At 33.9% G+C, this 25,647-nt stretch overlaps 1 protein-coding gene across 3 annotated transcripts; it reads right to left on the bottom strand.

The window, feature by feature from the left end:
- Nucleotides 1-6,751: 6,751 nt before the first annotated feature.
- LOC134844051 (GTPase-activating protein skywalker-like) lies at nt 6,752-25,567 on the bottom strand. Of its 3 annotated transcripts, XM_063860514.1 has the most exons (12): nt 25,343-25,567; nt 18,247-18,386; nt 17,591-17,916; nt 15,386-15,409; nt 15,129-15,146; nt 14,891-14,995; nt 12,747-12,837; nt 12,592-12,674; nt 12,056-12,256; nt 10,798-10,956; nt 7,744-7,943; nt 6,752-7,541 (listed from the first exon to the last, which is right to left on the bottom strand). In XM_063860514.1, exons 1-12 carry the CDS (start codon nt 25,453-25,455, stop codon nt 7,400-7,402), a joined length of 1,602 nt encoding a protein of 533 aa, XP_063716584.1. In that variant the 5' UTR covers nt 25,456-25,567; the 3' UTR covers nt 6,752-7,399. The 3 variants fall into 3 exon arrangements, with proteins under 3 accessions (XP_063716584.1, XP_063716585.1, XP_063716586.1); XM_063860515.1 differs by lacking the exon at nt 15,129-15,146; XM_063860516.1 differs by lacking the exons at nt 15,129-15,146; nt 15,386-15,409.
- Nucleotides 25,568-25,647: the final 80 nt, after the last annotated feature.

The following is a 25,647-nucleotide window of genomic DNA, read 5'->3' as shown; positions in this document are numbered from 1 at the left end:
AGCAGGTGAGCTTCCCACTACCCTTTACTCCCATTGAGCCCCTAATTAGAAATTTGAGAGGTTTTTTTTGAAAAAGTCAAAATGAGTCGTAAACCGTTCAAACTTCTACATTTGATTATTCCGATGGCCTTAAACTTAAGTATAAAAGTGCTTGACCATAAATTTATGCGTTTCCAGTTATGCAGGGAGTTTTTAGAACAAGTCTTATCTTTGAAACCAAAAACTCAGATTTCAGAGAGGTAGTTTTTGAGAAAATTGAAAAAATTACAGGTCAAATTTTCCCCTTCAGACTTTTTCGAAGGCTGTAGACAGATGGGTCAAGTAAAGAGTCTCTAGGGGAGTACGTAGCTCACATAAGAGTAGACGGTCAATTAGTTCATAACGAAAAAAGAGAAAAAATTCAACAAACCGGTTGGTAAATTTACAACCAGCTTGAAAACTGCAGAGCGGCATGTTTAAACAGTTTTTTAAATGACCCAAAAATTATGCATTAGGCCGATAAAAAAACAAGGCCAAAAACTTTTGGGCCGAGGAATTAATTTAGCGAAACAAAAAAAGAAGCAAATACGCAGTCAAGGTACATAAATTGGAATAATAAATTAAACACTTAAACCAAGATTTAAGGAAACAGCGCGGAGCAAAAAAAATCCAGGATATGTGTCAACTAAGCCGACATGAGATAAGCAGGCAAACAAAGAGCCGACTTTTTTATTTTATCCCGCTTAAAAAAAATGATCCTGGTCAGATTTAGTCGTTACCTCAGGCATATTCGTTACCTCTAGGCTAAGTTGGCCGGCAAAGCATAGAAGATTGAATTCTTTATAAACCAAGATACGAGTGATTCATGTAAGTCTATTGAGCAAGTTGTTAACCCGAAAAAAAAATCAGGACTCCAGTTTGATAACGCTTGCTAATCCCAAACGTAATAACATGGTAAACATTTTATTCCAAATTGATAAGGCTTGCTTATGGCAAACGTAATAATTTAAAAGAAAAAGCTCTTTTCTCTTAATTTCAGCTTTGAAAAATCAACCCTAAATATTTTCAAATTTGAACACTTTGGATTTAAAATCTTTATGAATAAGCAATAAACAAATGCAATCTTTTGAGTAAAATAGAATACAACTTCGTTTGCACAGTTTACATTGAATTCGCTAAGCATACCCTCGCAAGTAAGCAATCAAAAATTACAATATTTACCAGTCAGGTCACTCTTGATAATAACAAAAACAAAGGTTCCGACTACTTTATCAAACTACTATTTTTCATTTGTGGCACTTTTTGGCAGCAGGATCAACGAAAAAAATATATAAATGTCAATCACAGTCCTTTTAAAATCCTGGGCAAAACCGTGACAACTCAGAAAAGAATTGAACTAAACAGAAAAGATTTGAACTAATTGACAAAAACAAATGGTACAAGAACCTACATACAATTAAAACACTTTTTTCAAACAAAAATTCTATTTCTTAGACTCCTTCTTTGTGTTCATCACTTGGGTCACTTTGTCTACAATTGACCGTGGCACTTTGTCAGCGAGAGTTTTGCTGTCTCCGAATCCAGCAAGACATCCCATCCAGTTCATTCTATCTTCATCGGCTGCCGAGAAGTCATAATTGTTTTCTGTGATTTCAGTGAATTAGCCCCTAAAAAGTTTTCTTTTTCCGGTTAATCCAATCGAAATCAACCACAAGTTCACATAACAACAGTATACTCATATCTCTTAGCTACTGTTGATTTTTGCAAAACCAACACAAAAAACACAAAAAGTTTTCAACATTATGAAAGTCAAGGCCTAACCGAAGTTTTGAGATATCTTTATCAGTTTCAAAAAGAAATTTCATTCACATTTTTAAACCTTTAATTTTCAAGCAAGATCTATTTTTATTGAATTTTTAAGAGACTTGCACAGAATTAAAAAATGACTAGTCACCTGCGGCTACGATGACCGCATCCACTGTACCATATAAAACTGCCAGCACCTACATTGTAAAGAGGGGAAAATTCTTTAGGTAAAAATGGCATCATATGCTTAACAATTTATTAGATTTTTTAGAGGTGGTAATTATGAACTAGGTATCACATTGGCGGTTGTTAAAAATATCCATTTTGCTATCAATTTTTTGAATGGCACAGGTACATCTTGTTACAGTCTATGGTAGATTTATTTTTGCAAATATATGATTCTGTTTTAAAAAGTCTCAAGTCAAAAAAGTCTAAATTGCGCATTTACAACGCTTTCGAATCGCAAGCGTAAACAATAGAAAAAAGCGTGAAGATTAAAAGTTTGATTTGCTTAGTAAAATGCAAAGCACAAAAAATTTGGCAACTAAGTCGACAAACTTAGGCAGACAAATAAATCGCAACTTTGGCAACAAAGTTGACAAAACATAGGCAGGCAAATAAAAAGCCGACAAATTTGTTGAAACTGATTGTACTACCATTTGAAAAAAAATTGATCCAGGTCAGATTTGAGCCTGAAATTTTTAAGTTACAGACATCGTGGTTGCTTCGAGACCAAGTTTGAAGGAGAGGCTAAAAAATTGAACTTCTCCGGATGGGAATATTTAAGCCGAGCTATCAAATGATTAAACAGTTTTTTAACAAGCTGAAAACTGAAAGAAGACTATACCCAATTTGATAGTGTTTGCTAATCGCGAGCGTAGAAACCAAAGATTCAGCTTTATAAAATAAGGCTGTCAGCCTCAGACAGTCTGTTTTATAAGTTCGTTTGAGCTAAAAATTAGGGAGTCTTGGAAAAAGTTTAAATTTTAATGTAACATGATAGTGGTAGTGGCGCTGGCTACAATTTGTCTTCTCTTCTTTTTAAAATTCACCCAAATTTTTTGTGGGTTTTTTTCTCACTCGAGTTATTTAAAAGAAGAGGTTTTAACATGTCTCGAGTGACATGGAAAAATACTTGCTTTGAGGTGAATGTTTTTCGTTTTTTTTTTTCAAAACATAATTCTCAAAGATCTTATTTTATCACTAAGAGGCCAAATTGTGCATTCTGTGCATTTTAAACGGATACCGCAACAGGTCAAAATCAGATTTGTCGCGGAATCCGCAACAATTTTACTTTTCTTTGGTCTTGTTGGCTGTTTTGAATTCCTCACACAAATACTTGAAATATTGTACCGCCCAAAATCGCTCCAAAAATAGGCAAATTTGCGGGATCCGCAACTGTTTTTGCGGAGTCCAGAACAGTTTGAGGGAATCCACAAAAAATAATAAGGCATGTATATAGTTACATTGAGCTGTTGAGGAATCCGCAACTTAAAGCGAAATCCGCAATTTATAAGTGGAATCCGCATTTTGTTTGCCGATTCCACTTATATTCACGGATTCCACTTACATTTTGCGCATTCCACCTACATTTTGTGGAATCCATATTCAGTTGAGGAATTCAGAACAATTTTTTGCCTGGAATCTAAGTATTTGCTATTATTAATCTTGATTTTTCGGTTTTTATGAATTAATTGATCCTTCAATAACAATCTGCTGGCTGCCTTTTTTATTATATACTTGACGATTATTCATGTAGGTAAGTCATTCTCCTCTCTTTAAATTGGCAAATGTTTTTCTTTTTAAACTGACCCTTTCACAATGATAAAAAACGAAGCAAACTTTCTCAAATTTAAGCCGTTCTTTTTTTTTAATTGACCGGAAGGTACTCTGGCATAGCTTGGGTTTTCTCAGACTTCTCCTAAATTCATATGTTTTTCAAGTCTTTTTCATTTTTGACACCTTATTTAACAAATGCTAAATAACTGTCCTTGGCTTATGAAGCGCAGCTACGCGTGTGTAACCCTAATATTAGGGAGACAATTAATTGTATTTTAACTTTCACTGTTTTTTAGCCTTTGAATTTTTTCGAGTGATAATATTTGAAGTCATTTTGGTTGTTTCTTGGCTCCAACTAAGACAAAAAGTGGTCGGAATACTCTATAGCGTAGATTGGGTTTTCAGCTCAATTCAGGTATCTTATCTTGAAAAACTTGTAGAATGTCGAAAGTGATGTCAATTTACCGCTCTTTTGCTTGTGATTTGGTTTAAAAAAAGTTACGCCGAGACAATTATAAAAAATTTTGCCATTCAAAATAACAAACAGCCAGGACAACTTTTAAGCAACACAAAACGCATATCTAATACTGCTTTTCCGTTTTGCTGCTTGAAACCTTTCTTTGCTCTTTACAGATAGTTTCTTTTTTTGGAGCCCAAAAATGACAAAATACAAACAGAGCCGAACACTGCACTAAATGTTTAAGTATTGTCCACTATTTTTATGCGGGTAACATTTCATTTTCAGCTTCAAAACGATCTAAAACAGCTAAGATTATAAAAATACTTTCTTTTTTCAAAAACAAAGATTTTTATCAGCTTTTAAATCCGCATATCGCGTTTAATTAGGTTGAATAACGATATAATCAGACCATTTTTTCTCGATACTGTTACAACTTTGCGGAAAAATGGTTTAACACTCCGAATCACGACTAAGTTTTTCACGCGATAAGTAACTTTGGCGTCGTATGAGTTGTATTCTCTCTGGTACCTGATGATGGAAAAACTAATCGAATCAAGAAAACTAATCTACAAAAGAAAAATAAAACAAGAATGTTCCTACTACAATTTAAGTGAAGCTATAGAAAATGAAAGAATTGAAAAAAAATATATATTTTTTTCCAAAATCAAGCATTGTCGTCGCTGAAGCACCGTTCTTATGGGATCCAAATTGCGACAAGTAGGTTAATAATATGATGCTGAACTCGATTCCGTGCCAACTTTCCTCGAAGCTCCTGATTAGGTTTAAAGAAAACAAGCTTCAGCGATAGTTCCGTCGGGTCAATTCTTTTAACTTTATAAAGACAACTTAAGAAGGAGGTATTTGGTCTAAGGGTGGAGGGTATTTTTTCGATGTGTGCTCAGAAAGAGAAACCAGGCAGTTAGAAAGGTGTCTATGACATCAAGGAAACGAAAACAAAAAATTTGACTTTCAATAAGCTTTTAAAGATTGAAATTTTGTTTATGAAAGATCTCACGGATACTTAACACTTTAAAGGCGACAGATTAGATAGGCAATCTTTTGTGTAAATTAAAAGAAGTCAATTAAATTGAACAAGAAATAAAAAGGGCGTATATACCGCACAGTTTACAGTTGAAGCAGTAAAGCGAAGGGTGTGTGTCAACTAGTTGCCTCAAGGATGCATCCAGCGTCCCCGCTCTGAATCGCTAGGTCTAGCTTTTGTTTGAGAAATTTAAAAGCTAGTTTCTCACCTGTTAAGACTGTTATTCGCCTTGCAAGTTCTTTCAAGAAAACTGCAGTAGACCTACCAGCGCCACCCAGTGTTTCCATGGCAACGGGTTCAAAAATTACAGTGGAAGGGAGGTCTGAATAGTGGTTTCTTTTGCGGACTTCGGCCTCGGAAGCTGCATTGGCACCCGGAAGAACTCCCAATCGCAGATTAGAGTTTGCCAAACGACTTATACATGTGAAAACCCATGCCAAGGTCCGTCCTCGCTGCCATGGCATTAGTGTGTGTCCATCTGGTCTGCGTCCATCTTTTCGAAGCAGCCCGATAGGTTCTAGTGTGGAACTGATGTCGAGTGATTTTATAGAATTTGTGTTAATTAAACCAGCAAACAAAAAGTTGAAAAGAATCTAGAATGCAAGTAAATAGAAAAAAAACTGACTTATTTTTAATAAACAATGAGTCGCAACTTTCGAATTTCAGAAAAAAATGAGCTGAAATCTTGAATTACTAGAAATGTTGTTTTCTACGCATTTTTGATAAAGTTAACCCAATTTGAGAAAACTGGATCAATAAGCATATTTTTTGTTTTGCTGCGATGAAATCTAAAAAAACTTTGAAAACCAGAAGTTGTTCACGTTTTTCCGCGCCATTTCCTATTTGGGACGCAATTTACCTAACTTTTAACAAGTGAACACTCAAAGAGTGCATATATACCTTAGTAAATTCATAAATACGTCAATATGTACAAATACAGATCTGTAGTTATTTTACCGGCCAAGTTTCGTAAACAAAAGTTTTCAGCTATAGCTTTTCTGCTGTTTCAAGTATAGTTTCTGATTTTCGCGAGTCAATTTTCTGTGACTCATACACGCAGCATCGTTTGGACCGCCATTGACTCGTGGGTACTGCATTTATTATTTGCTTCAAGAAAGGCATCAACTAATTTTGATTGCAATAAGCGTGAAAAAGTAAGCAGGCAAAGCACGTAAATGACTACCAACAAAATTGATTCGACATTTGAAATCATTAAAATCTATGGAAAAAAGGCGAATACGTTGATGTCTTGAGCAAACATAAAAGCTTCACGAGAAAAAAATAATTTAACAGATAATTTTACGAAAAGTCTTAAAAAAGAAGCAAAAACAACGCAGCTTGCCTCAAACTGAAATTTTCCCCTCACGGCTTTAAACTTCAAGAGTAGTCTCAAGATTTAAAAGTCAACCTCCCCATCTTTTTACCCTCATGGCTTTAAACTTCAAGAGTAGTCTCATGATTTAAAAGTCAAAACAGTAAGCAGAAAAGTGATAAAGAGTCAATAAACACAAGTAAACAAACAAAAACTACTTATTTTATGAAAAAAAACCCAATTTTGAATTTGAAAGAAAAAATTAGATTGTCTTGAAGCTCTTCGAATTTCTGGAACCATTTATGATCGGCACTTTTTTCATAAAATCAACCCAATTTGAGAAAACTGGATCAATGTATTTCCCTATCAAGGCTTTCTCTTAATAAGAATATATTTCTTTCAATCTACTGATTTATTGCACTAGTAAGAATCATCAAACTATCGATACACAAATAAATAATCAGTTCATAAATGAATCAACTACACTTTCGAAATTTGCTTTTTATTTACAAAAAAAATACTGCATTGAAGACGTAGAACTCGCTAGAGGAATAAATAAACCATTCAAAATATTTAAGGTAGACCTGAAACGCATTTAGGAATTCATGACCGTAGGTAAAAGATAGAACTGTATCATATTGATTTGGCAGTTTAATTGTAGAAGGACCATGCACATTGTGACGAACAAAAAAAATTCAACAGGAGAGAAGCACCCAATTTCCATCAAATAAATTAAGAAATTCGCATCAATAAAATTGGAATAACGTATTCAACTCTCATCTAGATAAACACCACTCTTTACAGTAGATTGAGTTAATTATTTGGTGCAGCTATATTCGAGTATAAATCAAAATTCACATTCTTCAAGTTTAATATACTTTTTGAGTTTTTTAAAACGTTTTAGAAATTCCAGGCACTTCAGTCTCCTACCAGGAAGGTTTTTGATTATCAAGCATCAGCCTGAGTAACTCTGTTCTTTTTAAATGGCATCTGGTCAGGAGAAGTCTACAGCTTTTCAAAGTTAGTCGTCGCGCAGTCCAATCACCTCAACGTTACATATAGAGAAGTCTGGCGTCGAGCAGAGAGGAGGATTGTTAAATGTCGTACAAGTCCTCGAGACTCCTTTGTCCATGGCCCAATCGATCGCAACTCCCTCGTGGTTCCTAAACAGCATCTGATTTATGAAATTGTCAGTATAAAAATGATATTTTGTCGAAACACAACCTGTGAAACCCCAAATATCGCAAAATTTTATAGTTTTGTTTAAGGTCTACAATTGACAGAGATGAGCTACAAAAAAAATTGTCCTCTGCTCATTTTCAATTAACAAAATTAAACCAAGAATTGCCTCATAGTTCAACTCACCCTCCGCCTACGACCAGTCGTTCGTTCTGTGCTGACACGAACAGACTTGATCCATGGTCCTGAGGCCGGTTGGTCCACGAGTACTTGGCAGTGCGGGGACTGAGACTGAACAAGAAAGTCTGTCCGTCTCCGAAGAATCCCATGCCCTTGTCGTACTTATGCCTCTCCTTTAGCATCACAGAAATGTATGCTCCAAATACCTGGAAATCAGGAAATCAAATTGAATCCGTGACACAAGCAGCAAAGATACTCCACAAGTATATCTTCCATAAACAGCAGAACAATAGTATAGAACCCAAATAGAAAAACCATACAAGTATCTTACTTCGTTTATCTGAAACATTTCACAGAAAATTGTTCGTCACTTACTTTGAGATTAATACATTTTGACAGAAACAAACCTAACTAAAGACAAGGATAAAAAACGCACACTTTTTTCTCGACATCATTCAACCTGATCCAACGAAAAAATTATTGAATTCCGATAGATCAATAATTAAAAGCAAAAGAACCCCGTTAGCACACCTCATTCTGATGATATATTTCATTAAAATCGATTGTTTTTGTTCAAGCACGTTTTCGCTACTATTTTCATGTTTTAAAGTATTTTTTGCTGAACCAGCGTCTTCTGTACTGATTTAAAATAAGCGGATAAAAGGAACGTAAACAAATTTTTCAAGCTCGTTTCTCTCAAATTCGTGTATTGCTTTATCGATAACAATGTATGAGACAATTTTGCTGTTGAAATTCAGCATTTGAGCAATAGCAACATCAATGAACTAACCGAATAAACTTTGTTTAATAGCGCTCAGAGAAAAGCGAAACGGAATGGACACCCGGCATCATTCTAAGATTGGCACTTTATAATGAAAAACTAAAATACCTTTATGTCGTAAAAATGTTGGTCCTACATGCGTTTTTCTTATCACAACAGGCGTTTTGAGTCGTAATAAAAAACATTCTGAAAGGAAAGTGTTTGTAATGCACAAAATTTTTTTTACGATTAAGACAATGTTACACGATCATACGTTATCGGTGAAAACTGATTTAAAAACACTGATAGCGAGTGTTATTTTTATTAGCAGATGAACTTGACTATTAGATTTTTTCCTGAAAAAGCACCAAGACGTATAAAAGTATTCGTTACGTTCATGACTCTAAAAAGAGTCAATGAGCGCAAGAAAAAGAAAAAACAACTGACTTGTCAACTTTCGAATTTCAAAGAGAAAAATATGGCCTCACAGCTCTTTTAATTTCAAGAATAATTAATGATTGGCCCTATTTTGATAGTTTACTCAAATTGAAAAAACTGGATCAATAGGAAACGTTTTTATTCCTCTGGAATATCTGAAAACCAAAAATCCATTTTCGAAATTAAAAGTCGATCACGTTTTTCTTGCCCTTTACATTTTTGCTGATCGATAGCGGAGTTTGTTTTCTCTTCCACAAAGAAAATGAACTGAACTTAAAAAGAAATAAGACTGCTCGTATCAGAGTGAAGCCCTGAATGTTCCGACTGCCTTTTAAGGTCTATGGAGCAGTAATAACATGAAAAATTTAAAGGTAAAACTTTTTTTTTTCAAATTGGAGATTTTTTGTAAAAACATCCCCCACACGTCATATTAAGTAAAGTGATACATTTTGCTCCTATTAACATATCGATTATGGCATATAAGCTTCCTTGAATCAATTTCGAACGATTTCTAAGACAGATTAAATCTGGCTTACGCGGTAATAGCGCAAAATATATCGCGCGTTAATTGCCCCAAATTGCCCGAAATGGCAATCTTTAAACCCCATAACTTTGAGAAAATTAATCATAGGTGATATATCTTTTCAAATTTAAGCTCAGGACAAAACCTCTTGAATGATATTTTTAAAAATCCCGTCAAAAAGAGCCAGTTAAACAGTCGAAATTTGTCTGAAGAACAAAACCCACCCCGAGCACAAATATTCCGTTACTTTCGTTACGAAAGTCGGAACAACAAAAGTCAAACTGCAAAAAATCAAATTGGAGCCTGAACAAATTTTATAGATTTGGAAAAAAAGAAACAAAAAATCATCACGGCCTATATAAAAGACTTCATAACGTTCATCGACTCTGAATCAACAGAAAAACAAACAACGGTATGCACGGACTATTTTATATTATTAAATTTACTTTGACCAGTGTCTGTAACGCAACGCCATTATGTTCGAAAAGAGATCTGATGTACCCAACACCAAAATGAGGGAATCATAAATCTTTTCGTGAAAACGCAAGTTAAGATAGTCCTCGAGCGTATGAGGGTTCATATAAAGGATTTCATGAAGCATTAGTTGGTCTTTTTAAATTTCCTGAACCGTGTGCATGAATCAGTTTATCGGCTTAACTGCTGAATCAGTCGGCTTACATTTAGACAGAAAATTAATCAAAGCATCCCATTTGTTTAAACTGTCAAACTTCATAATAATTTTTAATCTGTAAGCACAGATTTCGCAAAGCGAATAATAATAAGCATGCAGCTGAGCTGGGAGGTACAAATAAAAGTCAGACATGTCCGACAGTGTTGCAATGAAGTCAGAACAAATAAAAGAAAAATCATTAAGAGTTTTGTCAGTGGGATTGACTAGCAACAATCCATCACTTATTGTCAGCTCTTACAGACAATTCATAAATCACTTTTAGCGAAAATAGTTAAAGAAACAATATATCAGTCCGTTTTTACATATTAGAAAAATGCGCCCGAATATTAATCTGCTTTTCAATCCTGTAACTACTTCACGCCTCTGCCGTTTATGCAGGCGACTGATGTTTCGATGCCCATTAATTAAACAGCAGGTCACACGCTAGCCTTTTACCGTCCAATATAGCCGTTCATCTAAACTATCAGCCCCTCGATTACGTTTAAAGACAGACAAAAAAGTGCCAACATACGAGCTGCTCAACTCCTCGTGGATAACCACTGTTGTGCCCCTGCTTAAGAACTGTCAACGCATCATTGGTTATTTTCCTGGGCTGAAATAGTTACACAAATCATGATATGTATCTTTATTGATCATGAGACTACTCACCTCTTTGTTAAGTGTGTTGATGATGAGGATGACCGGCTGGTGTGACTCTATTTTGCGGTATAGCTGGCTCAGGTTAAATCCGTCCAGGTGCGTCTGGTACAGCAAAGTGGGCTGGAACACACTCGATTTGGGTGGCAACCACAGCCACAATTTGTGCAACTATAAAACATCACAATCAAATTTTCATACTAGTATATGTACATTGCAACCTATTGTTTATTTAGCTAGGTACACAAATTTGTCTGTTTCAAAAGGTCAAGAAATAATTTACAAACATATTCAGATATCAATAATAAACATAGCCAAAAACTAGTTGTACCAGTCTTAACTCAACGAAGCAAAAAACACACTTTTACAGGTGTTTCAATTGCTGCAAAGACAAAACATATGACCTTATAACTTTAGATACCAGAAATCTTTTATGATTGAAGATCCTAAATGAAATTAAGAAACAATAAAAAATCTAATTAACACACTGCGAGAACAAATTCGAAGACTTTTTCGAGAAGAAACAAGAATAAAAATACTACTTTTATAGGTCTCAGAATTCACTTCTTTCATGCACACTCATCAAAATGATGAAACCTAATCAAAAAAACTATAGCAGCCAGATGGTTCCATCTTTTTACTCAGCCGAAAAAGTAAATCAACTTTATACATTAAGCGCAACTTCACAAGCCATTTTTATCAGGAATAAGAAGTTTACAATAAAAATTACAAAATGAACGAAAAGAACAATTGATTGCTGGGCAAGTAGCGAAATTATTCCGACCACAAATCATTTCAAAGATCATAGTCAACAGACATAAATTCATGACATTTTTTGCACGTTTTACAACTTCCTTTTCGAATAAAAAATATATCACATTGAAGCTCTGAATTCCAAGAATCTTTCATGATTAAAGTTTTTCATAAAACTCACTCAATTAGAAAACTCTGGGTAAATCGAAATTAATTTATTTCTCTGTGAAATCGGAAAATTCAAGTTTATTTTTGAAAGTGGAAGTCATTCAGGCTTTTTCGCACTATTTGAATTTTTGTTACCCGAGAGCAAATTTTGTCTTCCTTTCAATGAATTGATCTTAAAAAGAAATCAAAAGTCAAACCGCGAAGAAAAAATAAATTTGAGCATGATCAAAAGTCAAGTCTTTTTCCTGAAAAAATCATCACGACCTTTTAAGTGTGTTGACTACGTTCACTAACACTTAATAGTGATGCTGATGATGACTTTTGCCAAGTGTTGGCACTAAAAACTAACTTGCTCTTGGTCGATGATGTTTGACTTTATGGTCTCCAATACAATGGAATTTCCAGGACCCATGGATACTCCTGTATCCACACTTTGGTGGTGACCTCCATTTTCATGTGAACCATTGCTAGATGTGCGTGCTAACTCCTTCGCATGTTCTACTGCTTTTGTGATTTCATCTCTCGTTGGCGCTTTCAGCTTATAAACACTCTAAAATCAGAACACCCTCCAATTGGTAAGTTCCGTTTCTCAAAGCGCATATACTTACTTATATATATATATGGGCCAGCATATAAAATTATACTGACAAGGGGTACCTTAAAAAGGGGAATATAAATAGACTATTGGTAATACTTCCATGATGGGCCGTTTTCTTTTGTTCATGTAGTCAAGTCTGGCTGGCAACATTGCGAAAGATGACACCCTAATTCATACGCGACAAATGCTAATTCTAGAAGCGAAAAAGAGAAAGAATCTGTCCGCCTCATATACATATGACAAAAACCGAATGAATCCTACTTCTTTCATGTAGATTATTGACAAACCTTAATGAACTTTTCTTCTGTTGTACTGCTGGAAAGATTCTTGATAAAATTGCGAATTGCATCCTCTTCTAGAGCATTGTTATCTAAAATAACCCAAGGAACCATTTCAATGAGAACAATCTATTGTAATTGAAAATTAGACGAATGGAACTTGCTTGATTGCTTCTTGTGTAACTGCAAAATGGTAAGAGCCACTCGGTAGAACACTTTCAGTCCCTCTACTAAGTAACAGTCCATTATTCTAACCTGCAAAACACATTCAATTAAAAACAAGGATAGCCTGTTGCTGTGCAATTAGTACAATGTCCCGACCATATTCATTTAAAAAAAAACAAATACAAAGTTTTTTTTCGTTTCTTTTCTCCATATTAGAGTCATTTTTGTGCGTGGTGTGAATCGAGAACTATACAAACGCGCAGAAAATTACTGATTTAGACATAATCAGCTACATTTGTCTGCAAAAAATTAATGGCAAAGAAAAACAGAAAATATTCAATTTTTATTTTATTTTTTAAGAAAACCTTTATTGCCAAAGAAAGCACAAAATAAAACATCCAAAACTAGTTTTTTTTTCTATAGTAAAATGAGGTTTTTTTCAGCCTAAAAATCTAAATTGAAAAATAAATTTTCATTTAAAGATCGTTACTCGATCGCTTTTCTCACTCAAAATTGAGCTGTAAATACAAAATTTCAAACCAGTTTTTCTCGACACTGGGAAATTTGTTTTGAAAAATTATTAAGGTCATTCGAATCACGACTGAAAAGGCTTTAAATTGGTATATCACTCAACCCATTCAGATAATTATTTGTGGTACCTGATTTTGCGTGGGAAAAAAACTAAAACACGAATCCCAAGTTCTTCCCCATTTTCAATGGTCGGAACAAACATCGTAAACGTAATCGGCAAAAAATATACAATAAACTAAATATTGGAACAAAGTTGAAAACATAACTGGCAGACAATAGTAAAATTGTTGATGAATTCAAGTAACCGAATAAACTACTACTTTTTCGAAAAACTTTTAATTTTTTTATTTCAGAAAGAAACAGATCACGTCGACATTCTTCGAACTTCATAAATCTTTCATGATTTGATTGACGCTTCAAGAAAAGTACTTTAGGAAATATGAAACTAAAATCCATTTTTGAAAAAAGTCAATCACGTTTTTCGCAACATTTGCTTTTTTATTTTTGAGAATTTCTTCAGCAAAAGAATTTGAATTGAACTTAAGAAAACAAAAATTGAACCGCGAAAATAGAAGTTTTCGCGCAACAATCTTAGGCTCTGCTCCAATATCCGCTTCTTAATATTAAGTTTTTTTTGCAATCCGATTTAGGCAAGTCAAGTTTTAAATGACAATCGATTTAAGAAAGTCAATTTTCAAATGACAATCGATTCAAGAAAGTCGATTTTCAAATGTCTTCTGATCGTCTATTCATTTGTAGAAAAAAGGTCATGGTGATCAAGTGAACAAAACTTTTCAACATTTCATACACGGAAATTACCGTACGAGCAATTTTTAGAAAAATTAATTTTGTAGTTTTATGCGGGGGTGAGAAAATGGAAAAGAGCCCAAAATGGAAAAGAACCCAGAATTTGAGATGAAGAGCCGTAACAAAAGCGTCTGTCGCTACAACTACTTCAATATTAAGCCAACTGGGGCCTGGAAAATAAAACGAAAAGCAAATTAGACGTGACCAACAAAAACGAATTTAGACGTCGATGCAAAATTACAAATATGGGAAATTAGACGTAATTGTCTGAAATTTGTTTACTGACTACAATTAACTTTCGTTCGAGCTTTCTTGAATGCAAATCAACTTTTCATATGCCGCAATTTTGACATTCAGCTATTTTCACATACAACATTTGTATAATTTAAGCATTTCAAAAACGTTTTATATTATTGAGACTAGCGTTTTATAAATAAATATTTTGATATGCAATGGGATCATATACTATTTTTGTAATTATGAACTTGTTTTAAGCAAAAAGTTTTGTTAGCCCTTTGCTTTCCGTCTCAAATGCTAGTTTTGCAAAAACAAATTAACGTCTAAATTCCGTTTTATTGGATCCGTCTAATTTGTTTATCGTCTAATTTCCTAATCCCCAGGCCAACTATAAACAGGTTACAATACAACAAATGCTAATAAATTGTCAGAAATTGCTACGCAGCAAAAAGGCTAATTTGGTTGCATTCAAAATCTGCTATTTGGGGTGGAACAAAACGCATTCGTAGTATAACACAAGCGTTTGCTTGTGTAAAAACAACTGAACAGAGATACTGTGCGGACTTACTAAGTAAGATAGAGGAAGATCTCTGAAAATCCACCAGATCCACTGCGATAGCTGTTCACGCGGGTTCACTAGGTTCCGCATATTATTGAAACTTTTCCCATGAGGCTAAAATGAGTACACTAACTGTTTAATGTTGCTTTTTTGAAGTTTTATCAAGTGCCCTTTGCCCAGAAGTAAAAAGAAAGAAAGAAAAGACAAAAGACAACATAAAAGGTTTCTATTGACAGATTACAATTACCAGTAGTCCCCATAGTGACTAAAAAGACAACTGATATCATTGAGCCCATAACATGTTAGAATTGAGCCAATACCATTCCGAAACGTTCCTAATTTGAATCTAAATTGTTCTAACAGGTCACGCTTTGAAGTGTGACTTCACCATGGGCATTAAAAAATGAAGTTAAAAATATGATATCACAATCTTAAAAGACGAACAGTTTTGATTCAACAATTATAAATTAATCAGGCTAATTATTGACAATTAAAAATATTTACCTCACATTCATCAGGTTGATGCATCTAATAATTTAGCACACAATTTACTTAATGCGTTAGAAGCGTTAACTTAAAGCACAAACACACACCTGGACTTAGAACACAAAGGCAAAATTGATAATTTAGATGCAATAATAGATCGAAGTCGTATCTTTGACTAATCCACACTTCTTAGGATACCAGTAAAATGCTCTACCAATGAGCGAGTTATGCTGGAAACAAGGGCGGACTTAGAGATGTTCTTCCCCTTTCGACCCCATTTGCTGTAATTTTATATCAGTTTTAGGTCAACTTGCTTCAAATTTTTCTGAAGGCGTCAATATATACTCAACAAGACTGCTCGTATCAGGGCAAAGCTCTGAATATTCCGACTGCCCATTAACTGGTCTCGAATACTTTTTGGTTAATGAAATTTTGTTAAACTATAATTTCTATTCTGATAATATCAAGTTTTAATACTTAAAATTTGATATTATCAGCCTGAAATTCATAGTTTGTCAATATTTCATTAACCAAAAACTATCGTGGAATGCGTGGAATCAATATATGTAGTCGTGCGTAGAATTAATAAGACCAATAACAAAACTACTGTAGTTGCATGTGGAATTAATGAGACCATGAATTAATAGATGGCCTCAATTCAGTTTGGAACGATTTTGTGACATGGGATAATTAGTCACTGCCAAATGATTCGCGTTACACTTTCAGCATCAAATTATAAAACGAGCAGTTAAGATAGACTCGTTTCATAGACCTCGGATAGCCAGGTTAGTATAGTGGTGAGCAAGACCCCTCAGAAAACACGGAGATTAAGTGATCAATCCCCTAGAGAAAATTTCTTTTGAATTTTGGTCTGACTAAAAAAAACCGAGCATATATATTCCTTCCTTTCTTCGAAAGTCGGAACAATTAGATGGCAAAAAAGGCTTTACTTGATTTGAAAGAGCTAGATTAAATTTAAAAAATGAAATCGGATTAACCGTGCATTCTCTCAACCCCACCCTAAGTGACCTACCGTAGAATGCCCTCCCCAAGCTTGTATTAAAACTGAAAAAAAATTCTGTAAAAAATGTGAATTTCGTATAAACAGGCAAATAAAATTAGTTTTTTTAAATTTTTATGCAGGATTGCATTTGTATGCCGTTAAGTACACCAACACATTTTTTAATTTAATTTTCTTTAGTCATACGGTTGAATTTGAGAATTGTACGGTTGGTCCGTTATATCGGCTTAAAATTTTTTTAAAATCCGCCCTCATCGACAAAACATTAAAACCTCCCCTGGCTGAAGACATATTTTGTCTTTCTGTCTAAAGTAAACTCTAACACTGAATTAAATACCGAGGTGAAGCTAGCGAGAACGACAAAAAGCAGCTCTATAAAATGAAAAGAAAATAAGCCTCGAATGAGTGAAAAGTCAGCTAAATCTCGGAAAAAATTAGTGCAAATAATCAAGTTTCATATTGAAACATTATGTTACCCAATATAAAAAATTCAATTATTCAAAACTAATGACAAGCAAAATAATTGAAGATTAAATTAGCAACGGAGTAGAACTTACGAGGCGGAAACAAAGCCGAAAATTTTTGAAGACAATAGTGGAGCCGAAAAAAATAACGATTTTGCAAAAAAAAGTTTTCAGTCACCCCTAAAATTACAATGAACAACGCTCGCAACTATAATTAACATAGCTTATAGCAAAAAAAAATCCGTGAAGTGGCAAATAAGCCGACAAAACTTGAACACAAACGATTGTCCGACAATTCAATTTTTACCGGAAAAAAATTTCAATTTCATACATTCTCGAGCCCCTGATCTTAGGGCGTACAGGCAACCGCATTACCGATAGGCCAAGTGAGAACGACCCAGGAAGCTTACAAGGTTCAATAATAAAGCTAGCATGAAAATCAAGTAAGATTTGTAAGAAGACCCCCCCCCCCCATTTCAAGTTTTCAATGATCTCAGCTGTCTTACGTATTATTCTGATTGAATGTGAGATGTAACAATATAAGATATGATGAATAACAAATATGTTCAGTTTGCATAATATTATGACACCGAAAGTTAGTTTTTCAAAACTGAACTTTAAAGTGGGGAGAAAGAGGAAAAGACCCAGGAAGAAAAGTTGTTTACAGAAAAAAGCCTATTTCCGGATAACAAGACACTTTCTCTCGCAAGAGTTAAGATGGCTCGGTTCATTGCTTACATCTGATGCAATGGCGAGAGGTAGGAGAGAGTTGCAGAGTGCGGTATAGGAGACTGTGTTAGTTGGCAAATACATCATGTAGGCCTCATTGAACTCCTTCAGAATGAGGTCACACAAGGCAGCATATGTCTCCTCCTCCGTCATCCAGTGCAGACACAGACTGGCGATGGGGGCCAGGAGAGGACAGTAGGATATTTGGGGGTAGGTGAAGGAGATCACTGTCAGCACCACCTGAAGTGACGTCACTCCCTCCTTGTTCAGGTGATATATGGACAGCGGGAAGTCTCCCTGTACCATTTTGGGAACCCTTAGATTGCGCTCCTGACCTGAAAGAAAAACAAATCCATCAAAATTTTTACAAACAAGGTGACGATCCAAGATTTCCACTTATATAATAACTACATACTAAAAAATTTTACAGTTAAGCTTAATTATGCTGAGGCCAAATCACCTTGTGGATGGTAATTCAGGTTCAATTTCGAACCGACAACCATATGAAACACCATACTCAATAATTTCCAAAAAAACTTACGACCAAACTTGAGATTGCAAAATTATGCACATCAGAATATTAATTTATAAATTAATAGTAATTTTAAAACCAAATCGCCTAAAAATTAAATGTTTAAGAAAACAAAACAGTAAAATTTTAGAACCTTGTTCCTCAAAAAATGCCGCCTTCTGAGCTCTGAAAGTTTCGATCGCCGGACAGTCCGAGACTTTGGCGTACGAAATGTTCAGAATGTGCTTCCACAAGTGACGTCTCGTGCCCTGTGCAAGAGTCCACTTTCCATTCCTGAAACAAAAATGTTCGAATCATGAATTTTGATTGACTAACTTATACTGTTGTTTCCGCTTTAAAAAAATGTTCATCATTTATCGAAAAGTCTTTATTCCGATTGAAAAATTAGACTTGAAAGGTATCAAAAAATGTATTTCTTTCCCGGTTTTCCTAGAACAATAACCATATTACGGCTTATTAAATAGTTATAGGCGCTGCTGCCGAAAACGAATAAAATCAAGAAAAAATCAAGTATCGATTTAATGCGTGCCACACCCTCAATGGTTAAGCCAAAAGTCAAGATAGAAAAAGTTTTCAATAGGCTTTTAAGAAAAACCAGTAATCGTTGACTGAGGATGGAGATAATATCACCTAAAAACATAATCAAAATATGCTCAGTGCTTAATCAAGGGTAGGACAACAGTTACGTTAACATTAGCCTAATTGTTGTGATAAAATTGTTAAACAGCTAAGGGAGATATGAATACTGAATCCCCCACTTCCTTTGAAGTTCAGAATGAAATAACTGAGGTGAATAGCAGACATGCAAACCCAAGCTCCAGATCTTCGGAATTTGGACCAGACGCCTCCAATAAGAAGTACTTCTAAAAGGCCATGCACAATATTGAGTCCACTCAACTAAGACACTTATTACATGAAGCTTCAAAATTTGATCAATTCTGCAGATGAAGGTCTATTTATAGGGCAAGGCTTCGATAGTGACCCAAATGAGTATCCAACTGCAAACAACTATCTCCAAAGTTGTAAGAACAACTGTAGAGGGATGAAAGGAAGAAACTTATGCAGAAGTCACCAAAGATCATGAAATCACTGACATTAAAAACGATCATAAAAATGTGCGAGGCACAAAAGTTGGAAACGTATAACGAAAGAGACAGTTTTTGGGTTGAATGAGGATGAAAAAAATAATGGGCAAGAAAAACAGATCCATGAAAAGCCGGAAGAAACTAAGCAGAAGGTGCTCAAGCCATCAAAAACTGTTGATGCCTGTATCGACGAGAAAGACATTTCTATCGCACACCGGTTACCAGCTGAATATGCATCAGACCGAACATTGTGAAACTTCCCAGATGATTTGCAAGGGGGACATCATACAAAACAAGGAAAGAACTAAGATAATTGGATGATTTCAATAATAGTCAAGTATATAAAGATACGTTTGTCAAAATACTGAAAAAAAATCGCGTTTTTAGGGCATGGACAAATAGTAAAATATTTTACTATTTTCACGATACTTTTTTCACGATGCCGAGTTTTATTTCTTTTTTCACGACCGAAGGAAAAATCATCAAGAAAGGCGTTCCTAATACTGCCCGCCCAATTCTTGATTATACTATGTTCTCAAGGTAGCTTGTTAACATTATGAACATTATTAACGCTTAAGATAACAAAAAATCTTCGAACGATGATTATTTAAATACGATTATAGTAACAACTTCATCTAGTGTGAGGGCTCCCTATCTAAAAAACTTTTTTATTAACCTTGCTTTTATGAACGGCTTGTTTCTGAAAGAGCTTTGCAAAGCAAAAGTTTTTCCTCTACGTTTGGAAGGATCAAAAATAGTAAAACAATTATCGATCAACCTCAATTTTTATTGTTTGTAGCGTAAAAAGTAAAAAACCAGATGTACAATCGCGTTTATTCCTACCTTAAAAACTTCACTGCTGCTTTCAAAGCAATATGGCTTCCGCAATAGGCATAGCACAATTGAATAATTAGCAGATTTAACGAACACAATGAGACTAGCGCTGCCTTCTGATAAAAATGACTGCTTGTTTTTGCATTTGAAAAAAACTTTCGATACAATTGATCACGACATACTATTATTTTAGCTAGAAAGTTGTGGTTTTTGGAAAATTTGTTTCAACTGCTTTAAAAGATACCTTAGTAGTCGCATACAGTAGGTATGATTTGAGTGTTAGTTGTGATTGGAATGAAATCAAATGAGACTTTAAAAACAATGTAGTAGATAATCGAAGTTAAGAAACTAAAGCCAAAGCGCCAACTACTAAGCTATTACTATTCTAATGTTGTTCCTTATTCTTCAATATTGCCTTTGCGTTTATTATCTTTCAATATTGTGTTTGCGTTTATGGTTGCTGCAGTTTTAAAGCCAATTTTCAAGTTACAAAAAATGAAAATAGAAGGTTTTTTTTTCAGATAGCGGCGTGATCAGTATGATGAGATTTCGAAAAAACACTTCGACTGCGCATGAGTAACAAGTCTACCAGTTTCTCAAAATTGCACTCAAATGTGTGAAAAAATTACATTGCAAATCTTTTTTAAACGAAATGTTTACTTTCCAAAATTCACTTACAGCCACAAGGAAGGTTCAGGTTAGTTTGCTTTCGGAACTTTTTGCAGAATTGAAATAGATAAAACCTCGATACGGTATAGAGCATGCAAGTTGTATAACACACTTAAAACCTTGAAGTTATTGCCGGTGGGATTTGAAAAGTTTGTTAAATGCAGATACAACATTTCACTTTATAAAATATAACATAAGCAAATATAACGTTTTATCAAAATTTTAAACCCTCGTATTTAAATCAATATTTCGAATTGGTAAGACAGATTTGTTTACTTTTAGTTAAAGGCTGAAACCATTCGTTGAATAGTGCTGGACAATTCTCTAGGAGTAAGGATTCTTGAGTGAAAAAATGAGCCTCATAAACGATCTTATTTTAGCGATCTCATTTTTTGTGAAAATAGCTCAGTATATTACTTCAAAGAGAACAGAAATGTTTCTCAGTGTTTGCAATTTTTAATACGCTAAAGACAATTTAATTAAAATAGTCAAAAACTAAAGAACGTATCGAGACCTATAAAAATGAGAATCACTTCCTTCTTTTACACTTAAAAAATCATCACGCACTACATCACTTTATTGACGACTACTTTCATTGATAATTAAAAACTTCATTCAACCAACTAACCCAATATGAGCCAAAAAACATGAGTCGAAGAACGCAAGAAAATAGAAAAAAATACCGGCAGATTTTTTGAAAAACCTAAATTTTCGAATTTCGAAAAAAAGGTCTTTATTCTTTTTGAATTTCTGGATCAAATTATTATAAACCCTTTCTGAATAAAATTAACCCAACTTGAGAAAACTGGATTATTATGTAAGAATTTTATTCGCTGGGAAATCTGAAAATTAATATCCATTTTGCAATTACAAGTCGATCACGTGTTTCGTGCCCTTTACACTTTTGCTTTAACTACAGTGGAGCTTGCCTTCCCTTAAACAAAAAAATGAACTGAACTCAAAGCAAATCAAAAGTCAAACCGCAAAAAGTCAAAAAAACTTGAACAAAATTTCCTGAAAAAAAATCATCATGACCTTATATAAGAGTCTGAGCTATTTTCATCTACTCCTAAAAAAGACCAAATTTCGTTAGATGAAAGACATTCAACTATTCTTTAGGCGAAACAGAATTTCAACTATATCTTTAACTATAAAAACATCGCGTTAGAGCTCTTTTAATATCGAGAATTTTTTGATTGACAGTTTTTCATAACACTTTGAGAAAACTTGAAATATGTTTTTTTTCTTCTGCCGGTAAATCTGAATAAATGGAATACACTTTCAAAGTAGATCACATTTTTTGCGTCATTCTTATTTCGTTATTACAGAGCGGATTTTGCCTTCTTTTTAGCAAATGATCATGCATTGAGCATTAAAAAAAAGTGGTTTAGGCATGATCAACTGAAAATAATTCTAACTAAAAAAGCGTCACGACCTACATAAGTGTCTTAACTATGTTCATTGACACTTAGACCAAATTCAAACAATGAACCCAATTTGACAGGATTCGAAATTTTTTGCAGTACATTTTCATTCTTCCTGAAAAAATAGGAACTCGAAGAAACCAAAAAAAAAGAATGATTGACTTTGTTTTGGAAAATTTTCGACAATAAAATCCCGAGAAAAAAAGTTCAGGGTAAAATTCTTTCAATTTCACAAATCTTATATGATTGACATGTTGTTAAAAAAAATTTAACCAATTTGAGAATGGATCAATATAAAACCTGTTTTGCTGGAAAATCAAAAAAATATATATAATTTTGTAGTTCAGATATGTCGACAGTTTGCTCTAGGAAGCAAAACTTCTGAAAAAATGAAAATAAAAGGTTTTTTTTCAGATAGCGGCTTAATCAGTATAATGAGATTTCAAAAAAAAGCTTGCACATGAGTAACAAGTCTACCACTTGATCAAATTTGCACTCAAATTTGTGAAAAAATTACATTTCGAAACTTTTTCAAACGAAATGTTTGCTTTCCAAAATTCACTTAAAGCCACAAGGAAGGCTCAGGTTAGTTTGCTTTCGGAACTTTTTGCAGAATTGAAATAGATAAAACCTCGATACGGTATAGAGCATGCAAATTGTATAACACACTTAAAACCTTGAAGTTATTGCCCGTGGGATTTGAAAAAATTTTTAAATGCAGACACATTAAACTTTTTTTATAAAATACAACATAAGCAAATATAACGTTTTTATCAAAATTTTAAACCCTCGTACTTAAATCAATATTTCGAATTGGTAACCCAGATTTGTTTACTTTTAGTTCAAGGCTGAAACCATTCGTTGAATAGTGCTGGATAATTCTCTAGGAGTAAGGATTCTTGAGTGAAAAAATGTGCCTCAAATGTTCTTATTTTAGCGATCTCATTTTTTGTGAAAATATCTCAGTATATCACTTCAAAAAGAACAAATGTTTCTCAGTGTTTGCAATTTTCAATACGCTAAAGACTATTTAATTAAAATGGTCAAAAATTAAAGAACGTGTAATTTCAATGTATCGTGTTTTTCAAATTTTGAATTATTGGGTGAGTTTTTTTCCGTGGCTTGCTTTTTTAAAATTGCGTTTTATGACATTATCGTCGCAGCTGATTAATGTGGCCATGCTTAAGGTTGATAATCGATATTTACTTTTTGTATCTGCTGGCCAGTTGATGATTTATAACTTGCTCAACTTAATAAAAATTAATTCAGAAGGAATAAACATTTTTGTTGCTATTTGTTAACACTTGCTACTTGTTGTTAATAAAAGCATATTTGCTTGCAGTATAGGCGCTTGGTAGATCCCAAAATCCCTTTGTCTGTCCTCTCCAGATTTTGTTGTATTTTATATAATTTGACTCAAATTTTTTTCAGGAGAAATAAATTCTTTCTTTCCTTCTCACGTTAAGATTTATCCACAAGAAAAGGAAAAGGTTCAACAAACATTCTGATCAGCTTTTTACAGAGCTTTTAACGCACTGTTCTTTGTAAATCAATCTGAGTCGCTCGTAATTTCGTCCTTTTCCTCGTTGATTAAAGCTCCAATATTAACACTCAAAATGAATTAAAGCTGGTAAACTTCAACGCTTCTTAGGTTTTTTTTCTTCGCTGGGAACAGCTACAAAAAAAATCCACACTCAAACCTAAAAATCATGCACAATTTTTTGCCTCGTTTCAAAAATAAATCAAAAGTCAAACGACAAAAAGTTCAACCATACAAGTTTGCCGCGACCTTTACACTTTTGCTGTTCGATAGTGGAGTTACCCCAACTTTTTTAAAAAGGAAATAAAGTTCAATCGAAAATCAAAAAACTGAATTTGAACGAACAAATTTTAAGAATTCTACTGAAAAAATTATCGAGACCTATAAAAATGAGAATCACTTCCTTCTTTTACACTTAAAAACTCGTCGCGCACTACATCAATTTCTTGACGACTACTTTCATTGATAATTAAAAACTTGATTTAAACAAATAACCCAATTTGAGCCAAAAAACATGAGTCGAAGAACGCAAGTAAATAGAAAAAAAATACCGACAGATTTTTTGAAAAACCTAAATTCTCGATTTTCAAAAAAAAGGTCTTTATTCTTTTTGAATTTCTGGATCAAAATATTATGAACCCTTTCTGATTAAAATTAACCCAACTTGAGAAAACTGGATTATTATGTAAAAATTTTATTTGCTGGGAAATCTGAAAATTAACATCCATTTTGCAATTACAAGTCGATCACATGTTTCGTGCCCTTTACCCTTTTGCTTCACTACAGTGGAGTTTCCCTTCCTTTAAGCAAAAAATGAACTGAACTCAAAGCAAATCAAAAGTCAAACGGCAAAAAGTCACATGAGCCTAAACAAACTTTCCTGAAAAAAAAACCATCATGACCTTATATAAGAGTCTGAGCTACGTTCATCGACTCCTAAAAAAAGACCAAATTTCGTTAGATGAAATAGAATTTCAACTAGATCTTTAAGTATAAAAACATCACGTTAGAGCTCTTTCAATTTCGAGAATACTTTTTGATTGACATTTTTTCATAACTCTTTGACTTTGAGAAAACTTGAAATATGTTTTTTTTTCTTCTGCGGTAAATCTGAATAAATGGAAGAAAGTAAAGTAGATCACACTTTTTGCGTCATTCTTCTTTCGTTATTACAGAGCGGAAATTGCCTTCTTTTTAGCAAATGATCATGCATTGAGCATTAAAAAAAGTGGAAGTTTAAGCATGATCACCTGAAAATAATTCTAACTAAAAAAGCATCACGACCTACATAAGTGTCTTAACTATGTTCACTGACACTTAGACCAATTCAAACAATGAACCCGATTTGACAAAATCAGTAATTTTTTCCAGTACATTTTCATTTTTCCTGAAAAAATAGGAACTCGAAGAAACCAAAAAAAAAGAATGATTGACTTTGTTTTGGGAAATTTTCGATCGACAATAAAATCCCAAAAAAAAAGTTCACGGTGAAGTTCTTTCAATTTCACAAATCTTAGGGACTCATTGGTTCTCACTGTAAGAGACTTACTGAGCTTAAAATTAAGTGTAAGACTAAGAGAGTCAATTCAGACATATTAATATTCGCATAAAACTCATTACCTATAATTTGGGAATTGAATGCGTTTAATAGTGACATTTCACGAATCAAAAACTCACCGCACATATTTCTTCATTTTGTTGAGGTCCGAATTAGGAGGCAGATCCGTCGGCAAAGAGGTGGCTTCAGGCCGCGGCAAGTCATCCACGTTCACGTATTGACTGTACGCCATTTTGTACACTAGCTTTGTTCAAATCCAGCTCTCTGCATCACAGATTAGGCCCTAAATCCCCAGTCTCAAATATACAGCTCAACTAGATATTGTGGGCTACAATTTGACCATTTTTCCTGAAAAAAATGACAAATGAAAACCGATTCTGACATGGCAACAATTGCACATCAAATCACGTTTGTTTTCTTCTTC

This window comes from Symsagittifera roscoffensis, chromosome 4 (genome assembly GCF_963678635.1).
Source record: "Symsagittifera roscoffensis chromosome 4, txSymRosc1.1, whole genome shotgun sequence".
NCBI lineage: Eukaryota > Metazoa > Xenacoelomorpha > Acoela > Convolutidae > Symsagittifera > Symsagittifera roscoffensis.
This window is presented reverse-complemented; position numbering and strand designations above follow the sequence as displayed.